At 47.6% G+C, this 12173-nt stretch overlaps 5 protein-coding genes across 5 annotated transcripts; 2 read left to right on the top strand and 3 right to left on the bottom strand.

Annotated features, from left to right (window-relative positions):
• Window positions 1-2381: 2381 nt before the first annotated feature.
• Window positions 2382-3603, top strand: LY89DRAFT_739278 (uncharacterized protein; the record flags this gene model as incomplete). The annotated part of the gene is made up of 2 exons (XM_018220449.1): window positions 2382-2646; window positions 2786-3603. 2 exons carry the CDS (start codon window positions 2382-2384, stop codon window positions 3601-3603), a joined length of 1083 nt encoding a protein of 360 aa, XP_018065419.1.
• Window positions 3604-3929: 326 nt separating this feature from the next.
• LY89DRAFT_595113 (uncharacterized protein) lies at window positions 3930-4454 on the bottom strand (the record flags this gene model as incomplete). Its single annotated transcript, XM_018209842.1, has 1 exon — window positions 3930-4454. The coding sequence occupies one exon, from the start codon at window positions 4452-4454 to the stop codon at window positions 3930-3932; it is 525 nt and encodes a 174-aa protein (XP_018065418.1).
• Window positions 4455-5032: 578 nt separating this feature from the next.
• Window positions 5033-6192, bottom strand: LY89DRAFT_739276 (uncharacterized protein; the record flags this gene model as incomplete). The annotated part of the gene is made up of 3 exons (XM_018220448.1): window positions 5033-5720; window positions 5871-6118; window positions 6169-6192. The coding sequence occupies 3 exons, from the start codon at window positions 6190-6192 to the stop codon at window positions 5033-5035; spliced, it is 960 nt and encodes a 319-aa protein (XP_018065417.1).
• A 2009-nt stretch (window positions 6193-8201) lies between these two features.
• On the top strand, window positions 8202-10107 carry LY89DRAFT_689010 (uncharacterized protein). Its single transcript, XM_018215828.1, has one exon. The coding sequence runs from the start codon at window positions 8274-8276 to the stop codon at window positions 9993-9995; it is 1722 nt and encodes a 573-aa protein (XP_018065416.1). The 5' UTR covers window positions 8202-8273; the 3' UTR covers window positions 9996-10107.
• Window positions 10108-11022: 915 nt separating this feature from the next.
• Window positions 11023-11868, bottom strand: LY89DRAFT_722928 (uncharacterized protein; the record flags this gene model as incomplete). Its single annotated transcript, XM_018218773.1, has 1 exon — window positions 11023-11868. One exon carries the CDS (start codon window positions 11866-11868, stop codon window positions 11023-11025), a length of 846 nt encoding a protein of 281 aa, XP_018065415.1.
• Between the last annotated feature and the right edge of the window lie 305 nt (window positions 11869-12173).

The following is a 12173-nucleotide window of genomic DNA, read 5'->3' as shown; positions in this document are numbered from 1 at the left end:
AAAAGTCATGCGCCTAGAGCTCCAGTTTTTGGAAATGGTTCGAATGCAATAACGTATGTCGCGTATAGACATGAGATGGTGTCTAGAGAAGTTTCTTTTGCGCTCTCTCCGACTAGATTCCTGCTTAAGAATGCGGCGTACTGTTCTTCGAGGGATATGGGTCTCTGAGACAATCTCGCGTTGCGACTTTCCCTGGCGCTGTAGGGATCGAATGACTGCACGTGCAGGGGTAGGCCATTCATTATTCTCTTTCTCGATAGGATCACTTAGGATAAGAGGTGTCTCCATCTTGAATTATGGACTGATTCCTAAGAGGGTTGTTGTGTAGTAAGGGTTTTAAAATGGGGTGTAGAATTTTTACGCGTTACCGCGTCTCGCTTAAGTGGGCCATTCCCGGTGGCCTCAGCTCTTACATACCTTCATCAGCAAATGTAATCTATCAGGGAAGTCGCTTAGAAATCTTACTCTTCGTCGTACTGTTGAAACTTCTCATCTCTATGTCTTTGCTCCTACTCGGGCATCAACACTTTCCTCTCTTCTAGATTCATTTCGATGTAATATTGTTGAAATAATGGGTTCCACGAAAATAGCAAATAGATTTCAGAACAGTTACTTCCTGTCGTTGACTGGTGAGGTGAACCATTGACACTATTCAAAGCAGGTAGAAACCGCATCTGTCATTTCCAGCTTATGCTCTTGAAATAGCGAACTTTTACCCTGTAGAAAGGGCTGATTGCAGTCCACCACTCCATGATTGTTGCCAATTGTTGTTGAAGAATCGATTTGAAATTTGTTTGGCCCTTATCGAGAATTCCATTGAAAAGTCTGGAAAGGAGGAGAACTCATTGTAGATTGCGTGATATTACTTCTGGCTCTCCTTGGGTCTCCTACTTTCCACTAGGTATTCCCAAGTCCTCATCCCTAGCTCTCGCAATCTTAACCTATGCTTCTGTGCTGAGATTGCGTGTATAGATCTTAGTGATTGAGTGGATATATTCGTTCGATTTGACTCCGAATAAACGTCCTGTCTTGTTTGGTCTTGCTTATGTGGAAACAGTACTGCTCTATACTTCAGAGCCGTGGGAGCTCATTTCTGACAGAGATCGGTAGACTTGTATACGATATCGTGTATAGAGGACGTTCGAAATTTGGAATTTGTGGAGATGGATATTCGTAGACATTAACGGTGATACTAGATCCTGTCGGAGCCCCCTAAGCGGTTACATATCTGTGAATTTGTTTTGTTAGCTAAAGGCATAATATTCCATTAACTCAGACAATAGGGTGAAGCTCTCTATCCAAAGCTCCAATACCATGTCAATTGCATGACCTCCAACTATCTTTGGTATAAAGGTCTGCAGCTGAGCTTCTGGTTAATGTTCGGATTGCGCCGACAGCTAGTTACTTGAGCGTCTACTTGACCGTCATCCTGCTGCTGCTGCTGCAGGCAAGAATATTCTAAGCTCCCGGGACTTGAAATAGCCACAAAGTAGGGTTGATACAAAAAGTAGATTCGCGAATCTCGATAAGAATCGAATGCCCGAGAATCTTAACGACCAAATCGCGCTAAAAGACTTGATGTTAGGCAGGCTACCCTCCTATATAATCCAAATATTTCCACACAACCTCATCTACGCAACCACGTCTACACAGCAACAATACCAACAAAAGTCAACCAACAGCACAAACGTACCAAATGGAAAAATTCGACGCCACAATAACGAATTACAACCACCTAAACGGTGTCGAGCTTGGCAAAGCGCTCCACGCCTATCCTACCGGACGCATCGGCAACGATGGGAACAAGAAAGATTTGATCATGAGCCTTTGCAACGCGGACATCAAACGGGCGAAGGAACGGCTGGAAGAGTTGAAGAAAATCGAGGAGGAAGATGCTGATTGGTTGGCTATTGATGAGACGTACACCAGAGTGTTCCAGGGATGGGTGAAGGAGGCGAATGACATGATTGAGGCAATGGAAGATGCGAAGAAGGAGTGTGATGCTAATAAGGTTTGTACTTGAAGGTATCTCTCATTTCAGCAAGGCTAATTTGCTTGATAGAAGCTCTATTACATGTGAGGACGTGGGGAGTCGATGGGCGTCAGTCGATGTATTACGTCGAGCTCCAGCTATACAACGAGGGTTCTCATCATAGTCTGAGATTCTGTGGACTCTGGGACGCACTGGGATGTTAGCAGAATAAAAAGAACTTTTGAGTCGGAGAAATAATGTGGCAGCGGATGATCGACAAGCCACCAACCTCACCAGCTTTACTAGCCTCCGCTGATCTACAGATCTACACAAGCTAGTTTATTTGCCAACTTTTCTCTTCTTCGCTTCTCAAATTCAATTCCTGATATATACGACTCTTTTGTCCAAGATGGATGTCGACGAAGAAAGCTCCTCTCCGGTTCTCGACAAGGCGTCCATCCTAGCTAGCTACGCTCCTTCAGAGGCTCCTTTCTCACTCCCTGACACTCTCCCCAGCTCACCAACGACAATCTCATCACCGATACCCCTCCCAGAGACAACCGAATCAATCGAATATTCCTACACCGAGCCCCTCCTCCCTTCAACCCGCACCGTCAAAGTATACCACAAAGACATCGCCCCCCTCCTCTCTTCAGCCGGTGTCCGTGGTCTCAGTACGTCAAATTCTGTCCTTTTGTATTTAACTTAGGAGCCAAGATCTTCAGCAAGCTCCTCGGTTGCGCCAAAGAAGATATTGTTTCAACTCCTCGACTCTTAAATTTCTTTCAAAAGTCTATACTAATCTGTCAATAGTCACAACCGTCGTCCATGGAACCTACTCCTCTCGCCCCGCAACTCTAATCCTATTCTCCTTCTCCTTCCGCTCCGGGGACCACGGATTCCGCTTCAAAAACGCAAACATCAAGATCCAATTCTCAAACCGTCCTTCCTCGAAACCAGAAGAAACGAGTCCCGCAATCGCGACATTCGCACCAAGGAAAATCTACGGTCTCCCCACGAAAGAAGGAAGGAAGAACACCATCGGCGGCGAAATCTCGCTTCAAGTGCCCGCTGGACCGCTGACTGTTGGTCCTACGTTGAATGGGTCGCGAGAAAGTGAGTGGGAGCAGACGCACCGGTATAAAACCGTAGGGAACTTTTGGAGCAGTAAGTATGGCACAGACTGGGATATCGTGTATTGGGATATGAAGGAGAATAAGAGGACGAAGGAGGGCATTCCGGATCGGTTGAATGTGGGAGTTGTGGTGGAGAGGGAGGAGGTGGGAGCGTTTACGGCGAGTGTGGATATTGAGGTTGATACGCCGGTGTTGAGTGGGGCGTTTAGTAGTCCGTGGGAGAAGAGGCGGCCGGCTGCTTTTGTGCCGGGCGTGGAGATGGGGAAGTGGAAGAGGACGAGGAGGTTCGAGGAGTTGAGTGAGAGGGATTGGAGGGAGCTGGTTCCGTTTGAGGAGGAGTGGGAAAGTGTTTTTGTGGGGGAGAGGATGAATAGGAGTTTGGAGGTTCCTGGTGCTTGGCCTGGCGGACCTCATGCTGCCCAGAATGATGGAAATGATGGAGACGTTGACTTTGTTAGAGTCAAGGTTGACATAGGAGAGCAGGGAGAGCATTGAACAGAAGAGGATATAAGATAACATCTGCAAAGTCAGGTGGAGAAGATGTTGAATTGATGGAGCTTTTGTCCTTGAATGATATCCAAATTACCCTTACCAAACTCTTCCAGTGAAGACCCTAAACGCCGTGCAATGCAGTCTTCGAAAGCGACAAGCACAGACTGTAATAGCTTCATGAGCGCCAGTCAAGGCGATACGCCCTTTGTTTACACCAGAGCAATTTCCCACAAATCCCTCTCCTACGCACTCTTCTGCTTTTCAGTCAACGCAACAACTGGTCTAAAACTACATTAGCGCTAACCAACTTTCAAAATGGAATACTTTACTCACACAGCAGCCGCCACAGATTTCTTCTCATGCCCATGAGACGTCTCACCCATCTCATCCGTCTCGCCCTCAAAAACCATCAGCAGCGCCGGCATCAACCCAAAAAGTCCCAAAACCAGACACCCCATCCCCGCAGCCAGTGGATCCGTTTCCCAAACCCACTTCGTCACGCCCCTCTCATACAACACTATCCCACCCGCCAATTCCGCAATCACCAGAAATCCCAAAGCTACGCCGCCGATTGCGATCCGGAATCCTCTCACGCGAGGGACTTCGTAGGCCACGATGGTCCAGCGGGCCCAGAGTGTGATTAAGAGGAGCCAGAAGGGCATGGTCACGAGCTCTGCTTGGGGCACTGTGAGATGATTGATGGGTTGGAGGGTGGAGAAGCGGAAGTAGGCGAGGAAGAGGCCGGAGAGGAAGGTGAGGAGGAAGTAGACAAAGGCGATGCGGAGGATGAAGAGGGTTAGGGCTATGTCCCAGAGGAGTTCGAAGACGGAAGTGCTGGTTTCGAAGAGAATCATTTTGAAGGTTGGTTGAGGCACCTTATTTTCTGTTGGTGTTGTGGTTTGGAGGTTGGATGTTGTTTGGTTGAAAAGTTTGATATTCGAATGCAAAGTGTGTTGTTTTATTTGTTGTTTAGATTGTATAAGATAGGTAGGGATAGGAAGGATCGGAAATACTTATACCAAAAATCAGGAGTCATGATATTTCGATGTCATGTTCACGTGCAGTGTGTCAGGCCACTGGTGGGGTGATTCGCTGTGAACGAAATTCGGGAACAGCTGAGGAAAGGAAGAGCATGGCCGTCTTATGCGGTAATTAGAAGAAACATGGAGAAGCGTTTTTCGGTTTCGGCATTGATCCTGGTTAGTAGCTGGTCGTGTGGTCATGGTGATGTGGTCCTTTTGGGCTTGAGATATCAGGGGAAGCATGCGCCACAATTGCTGAAGGTTGAGACATCTGCCCCACTTACCCTATGCGTTCGCGAGTCATCACGAGAACTTGAGTAAATGAACATTTGTATAAATAATCGTAGGCTAAATTGTTATCATGTCTGTCATAACTTTCATTATCCAATCTTGGTTCTAACGAACCTCTTCTATGCTTGCCAGCCACGCCCTGGGTCCGTCGAGGGGTTCCTCTGCAGTGGACTCAATGGGTATTTTGAGATGTATTCTTTGCTCCGGACAGTAAATCCCTTCTTGAGAACAAGCTTTTGCTCACTCGAATCGGAAAGCCAAGTATCTGTTCGCTCTAACTCGATGGAAACGGGATCACTGATCTTGTTGCGCTGGCTTTGTGAGCCAATGGCTGTTTCTCGTCTGCCAGTGACTTGTGTCGGTTTCGTCTTGCCGGACCCAGATCTACTGGCCATGAAATTCGGGGGAATACTTTGTGAATAAGTGGTCGTATTGTTGGAGCGCAGGCGCAGATGATACCTATGCAGCATTCCAATACAGACCCAAATATCGAACTCCCCAGTGATCCAGGTTATGTCGATACTATCGCCGACACTAAGGAGTGTTGATATGCGTGCAATGGATGCGATTATAACGAGGATTCCGAGACTGAGAAGGCCCATCAATGCCAACTTCTGCTTTCTTGGGATTTCTAATGTCGACACCACAGGTACAACCATCAATATCATCCAGGCGTCCGTGATTGTCTGAAGTGCAGTGGAAGCTTTAATGACTGGTTGTGCCTGGAAACACATAACGTTGGCGGCGATGAAAGGTCCTCCGGTGACAGAGTTGCATTGAAAGATATCTCCTGCGAGAAGTGGAGCGCTGAAAGTGGTTACAAATACGATTGTACCCCATGTCAGCCATTTCTCTCGTCGAGCAGGAAATACCCTTCAGTAGAAGACGAGAATGGAAAGTTTCGTAAAACATATTGCCAGCTAGTAGCAGATAAATGAGAAATAAGTGACCTTGAACGATTCGAGGATAAGGTTCGGAGGAACGTCTTGAATGTGGTGTCCTTGACCGAAGAGTGTACCGATATCGAGTAAGATTGTCAAGATTAGAGTGAAAACCCATGCAATAACAATCAATGTATCATCCCAGCTCCATCGACCAATGACGACAACTCGAGATATAATTCGGCCAACGAGAAAGAAGACGACCAATATTTGAGGAAATATTGTACCACCAAGTATACCGGATACTTTGCTTTCGCCAGGTATCTGTAGTATCAGTTTAGTGGTTTCTCTCCAGCTACTCAACCTGGACTTACTGGCTGGAAACGTGGTATAACCATTTTCATTCACATAAGTTCGGAAATAATATCCGCTCGCACTTTGAAGAAGAGGGGAGGCTGCATACATATGTAGAGGAGCCAGTCGTTTTAAAGCCAAGGCCGTAGATTCCCCAAAGATTCTAGGAGCCCCTAGTAAGTCGTATCTAGATCTGTTTCTCTGTAAGCTGTCAGGAGAATTAAACTTCCGATTCGATGTAGACGATCATTCTAAAGTAGGGATCCCTATCTCAGGAAAGACTGTATGCTGTTGGAATTGCTTACTGCCAATGGCGTGGCAGGAGATCATCAAACAAACGGCATTGAACACTCATCCGCTAGCAGCATGCGGAGATCATAACGAATAACATAGCCTTGCTAGGAAGCGTTTTGACAGCCACAGAATTCACGATTCGCGCATGGTCGCAAGGCTTTTCTGCAATCTTTTGAACATAACCAATTGATCAAATTCCCGATGTTCGATTGCCATGAGTTCGCAAAGATTGATCGATTTGGCTAATAGCTTTTGGATGTGCAGCAACGTTTGGACCAGATAGGGCCCAAGAGTGCAGACAGTGCCGAGTAAGGAAACGACAAACTTACACATCATGAACTGGAGGGCATTCGTCCACGGGCTCAAAGGAATGGCGGACTTGATCGATTGATCGAAGCCAAGAAAGTTTCGCCTTGCGGGGTCAGCCCTGGAACTCATGACTTGCAGCTGCACTAGTCAAAACTGAAGCATACCTTCGAAGTCAATCTGGGAACGGGCCACTCCACTTACCAATGATGCTCCAAGAATGGTGGTAGGCCATGATTTAGAGTAGGACAGCGCAACGGTTTGCTACCAAGCATTACGCAACACCGAGTGGGGATGAACAGAGAATTCTGACTCTCGGGCCATCATTTAGCAGCATGCGTATTCGTGGTTGGAAGGTAAAGAGAAACGACGGTACTATTGCGTAGCAGAGGTGTCCAACTCGTTCGTAATATGGTCCGCGACGATACCAGGATAGGAACAGATCCACTAGCTCCAGCAGAGCACGAGTCGAGTAGGCCAAGTCGACTTATGGGATGTCCTTTCCCGGAAATCCAATTCCGAATCGGCGACCTGGAAGTCTAAACCATTGTCACGGAGTTTGGGGCAATGCCAAAAAGGATCTTGTGGCTGGAGATTAAGAGTTCCCGACGTGGAGGGCGAAACTCTGGCTTGTAGATATGTTCGGATGACATCCGAGCGCGAGAACCACAGGAGAAGCGGCTATATTTTCAAAGCATGTGAACCAAGCCAGTCGAACAGTGTTTTTAAAAATGATAGGTATGAAATCATCGACGAAACAAGTTCCACCAGCCACAAGTAGTGAGTCCAAGAGGATGAGGTACACTCGATAGATCCCGAATCTTGGAATTTATGCTGTAGAGGCCAGCTTGGTGACAGAGAAACAGAGAACGAGGGTTGACGAACCTGGTCCCCAGTCCGAAGAATGAAGATGCTGTAGCAATAGATTATCAGATTCAATTGGTTACACGAATATGGTTCATACATAAAATGCCCAAGACTGATTAATAGCTTTTGCAAATGACCTCTCGTACTGTACAAACACGGAGAGAAGGCGGAATGGAGTATTTGAGCATTATACCTCTATCTTCCAATAGAAACTTACGATTCGCCAGGGAGAGTATCCATACCACTACCTACGTTACTCTAGGGGGGTGAATTGAGATTGTCGTGGACTGTGTCGACTCGTCCTAATCTCCCGGTCAGAACTTCGTTCTCTACGTCGAATTATAGGCTAGATTGCCCCTGTTGATGGAGTCCATTTGGCTTCGGACTCCAATATGCTCGTCGATGAGTGTATGGTAAACACGATTGTGATTGTTGGTGACTTCCGTGGACAATCAAGCAAAATAGAAAATAGAAAATGTACTCCACCAAACGCGTTTCTCATGGGTCCGTGCACCAACCGCCGAAAACGCGCATGTGACTACGCGATTTCTCGACCCCCGTTGCCTAGCCATCCTTTCACCACAATGCTCAAAACTCCTAAGCTCACCCTTTGCTTGTATCGGTTTTTGAGTCATGAATTATATCCCAATCAGCAGTCATGAGCGATATCGCAAGAGGAAACGTCGAGATACTCGTATATACGACGGCGCCAAGCCTGGGAAGAGATGACACGCGGTATCGAGCACTTGCTCAAGCATATCTGGACTTCCGACCTGCAAAACGACGCTGGTTGGGAGATATTCCTATCGATGCAAACTCGCAAGATATAAATATACGGGCTGGCAGTCAGTCTCATCAATCTACACAAGAGGAGAGAGAATCGGAAGCATCATGGCGACCCGACGAGGACGGACCCGAATCAATGTCGCAACAACAGCCACAAAACGATTTCGATCGGCAGGACATTACAGATTTACTCAATTCACCAGACCTATCATTCATGAGTGTTATGGACAACAGAGCATCTCCAGCATTTCGAGGACAGATCACGTGTCGTCCCGCTGGGTCTCAGAGCAGCAGAGGATCTTGGCAAGCTCCTAGGAGCGAAGTTCCTGATTCACAACCCGATATCATTCCTACACTAGCCGCTTTCTCTACTCCAACAAGGATCCTAGAAGTCTTTTTGCAAAATCAAGACAATTCTCAATCCACGTCCCTCTCAGGCCCTTCACCGACAAGCGACAGGCACCACTCCAGCGGCCTCAAGATTCGACTCAGCAGCCAGAAATCATCCATTTCATCTTCACAAGCACGTCAAAGAAGCTCCAATGAGCAGAGTAGCAGTCTGGAAGCTAGCAATGAAGGCCGTTCATCGTCACAGAGTCTTCCGCAGAATCGAAACGAAAACGGTAGTCCGGAACTTCGTGGCAGCATCGAGAAGTCTTCTGCTTCTGAAACAAATCCTCCAACCGAATCTCATGGAAAGAGTAGCCTGGAGGTTGAAGTCGGTACAAATGGATCTTCGAGATCATTTTATGCGGTTCAGATGCAGAATCAGAATGGAGATATTCCTTCAGTGGGTATCATCAATACTAGCGACCCTCTGTCCTCTTTTGACGTCCTAGCCGTCACTTCATCTCCTTCGCCGGTCAGAGCCCCACCAAAGCCACCACTGCGAGTTCTCAGGAGCAAAAGTCCCAACACTCCTGTCGTGCAAGAATTTCAGCCTGGTAAAAAGCGAAAGCTCCTTGGCTCGATCCCTGAAACTCAGATACCGGCATCTGCACCACCAGCTCTTGCTATGGATGACCTCCAGTCTACAAGCAGGCCTGCTAAGAAGCCGCGCTTAGAACCTACGAGTTCCATGATTGAAGCCAGAACCAGGATTGCTCCAAGTTCAGCACCGGTTCCACAGAGTCCCAAACTAAAAACTACAATATGGACAGACCGGCTAGAGATACGACCGCGCCCTCCAGAAACTTCAGTAGGAGAGTTAAAAGCAGAGATGTTGATCTCGCCTAAGCTTCACACCGCAGCACAGAGGATGCCTCTTGCGAGTTACTTTACTCCGATCAAGCAAACCCGAGACTTGCTCCCCATGGAGAGAGGATATTGGCTAGTCAACTGCAGCACTTGGACTGAAGAAGTTCGAGTTGGATGCTGGAATTTCCTTGGAGAATTGGTTGGAAACGGGCTTGCTGGTTGGGGCGTTTGGTGTGTCAGGGATGCGCAGTTTGAGACGATACGGGTCTATTGTTGGGGGATCGTGGTTGGACATATTTATCTGGTTTTGATAGCTGGGAGCTATAATAGAATCAAGAAATCGGATGCGAGTTGGATAGCGGGGGATGGGAAGACTATTATCAGAATGCCATCATGACGTTATGCACTTGATAACTGCTCTACTTTTGTTCTTGACTTGTGCTGTGCCATGTTCAAGTCTTTGAACTTAAGAAGTGCTGCAGAGTCAGCTATGATATCCTCAATTCAAGGCTTCAAATCCACCTCTATCATTAACTAGATAGTTTGCTAGAAATTTGTCCCAAATTTTGCAATTATTCATTCACCCGTTGAATTGGAGTATCCACACCCCGGGAGCCGACAGACTACGAGTATATAATCTTCTCTCCTCTCCTTCTTCACCATTTTCTACAACTAAGTACCGGGGACCAACTCCAGCTTCTCAACTGGTTGTGCAGTTTCTGCCAGTGTGGCCACGGATCACAGACTGTGCTTCCCTGTCTTCCCTGCTGCATCCTAGCTCTGAGCAAATAACCAAGATTTCAATGCTGCTGTTGCCAACTATTCATTGTTGCCGTGCGTTACTGTTTGTCACCAATTGTCGGTTGCAAAGAGGGGTTGTGATCAGTGAAAAGCACCGAGCATTCGTTCAACCATAGCATATGTTGAGACGAGCAAGCCAAAGGGGGTTCAAGCGAGAACATGCGAATAAGCGTGGTTAGGCTGTGGATGCTCGTTTTGAAAAGGATGCGATGTTCAAGCGGAACCCCTTTGTGTTGCGCTTGTCCCTGTCCGGCAGAGTTTTAATGTTGTTCATAACTGCAGTTGTAAGTCTCAACATGTAATCACACTCAAAGGAAGTACAAGTGCCAACAAAATATCAATTGATAAAGCTAGCTTGAATCCACATTACTAGTGGTAACGATAGTAGATACCCCCCAAAACCATGTCACAGACCCAAGAGGAAATAAAATCAAAAAGAGACAATGTTGTTACGCCCAAAGTCGACACCAAGACCACCATTTTCCGATCCATGCTATGCGATGCTCCGCGCCCACACCCAGCCCAAGACCAAGGAGAAGAGGAAAAGAAAGTATCGGTGGGTAAAGACGCGAGATATCAAGTTAATGACTCCCGCTCTCAAGATCCCCATTGAGAAATGATATTTAAGCTTTGGCGGGCTTGGTTGCTCCGTTGCCGGTATTGGAACCAGTGTTAGATCCCGTGTTAGATCCGGTGTTTCCTGTATTTCCCGTGCTGCCAGTACTGCCAGTGCTCCCGGTGCTTCCAGTAGACCCATTATCAGCACCAGTCGGGTTGCTAGTAGTAGGAGTCTGCGTAGGAACCGAAGCACAAGCCTTGTCGTAGGCTACAAGATTAGAGCTCGTCTGGGTAGGCACCGAAGCGGCAGCTACAGAGTAAAGAATACACTCATCAGCATTATTGACCATTCCGAAGACGAACGACTCGCAAGCTGAGTTGGCGTCACATTGTGCTTGGCAGTTTGCAGCGGTGGTGATCCCAGCCGGTGTTGAGAGGGGTGCTTGGGATGTTGTGCCCGTGGGTGAGCTGCCGCAGGTGTCTCGCTTGTGGTTTTGGTTGCCATTTGTAGAGCCGCCACCGTTGTTGGTGCCGGTGTTGGATGTCGAGGTGGCTGCGCCGGTGGGGTTGGACGTGGTAGGGACGACGGCCGGGATTGAAGAGCAGGCTTTGTCGTAGACGACCAGGTTGCTGGATGATTGAGTCGGAACGGATGAAGCTGCTACGGAGTAGAGCATGCATTCGACAGTGTTATCGACCATGCCGAAGACAAAGGATTCACAGGCCGAGTTGGCTTCGCATTGAGCTTCGCATGCTTGAGCGGTTGTGATGCCGGTTGGTTGAGAGATGGGGGTTTGACTGCCGCTGGCTGAAGGTGCACTGCCGCAGGTGTCTCTGATGATGAGCATGGGAGAGGCGGAAACGGAAGCAAGGAGGCCGGATGCGGCGATGATGGCAGTGAAGGCGTGCATATTGATGATAGAGTGTTGGAGTGTTGGAAAGGTCGATTGGTAGTGACGATGAGGGAATAAGTTTACTGGAATTCGAAGAATGCGAGAAGGAAAAGTAAGAAAGCTAGGTAGGAAAGATGAGGAAAGTCGATTATGAAAATGATGCTGATGATGAGGGTGAGGAGAGAAGACTTCGAGCAGGATTCATCTTGACTTTATAGAATATCCTGTCGGGCTGTGTTCTCCAAGTAGCTTCTTGCTCCACAATGAAGCATGAGAATTATTCTGAGTGTATCGTGATGTCTCTTGCTCTAACTGCCAAGGGT

The sequence above is a fragment of the Mollisia scopiformis genome, assembly GCF_001500285.1.
Source record: "Mollisia scopiformis unplaced genomic scaffold LY89scaffold_24, whole genome shotgun sequence".
In the NCBI taxonomy this organism is placed as follows: Eukaryota; Fungi; Ascomycota; class Leotiomycetes; order Helotiales; family Mollisiaceae; genus Mollisia; species Mollisia scopiformis.
Note: the sequence above shows the minus strand (reverse complement) of the source record. Positions and strands in the feature narration are given on the sequence as shown.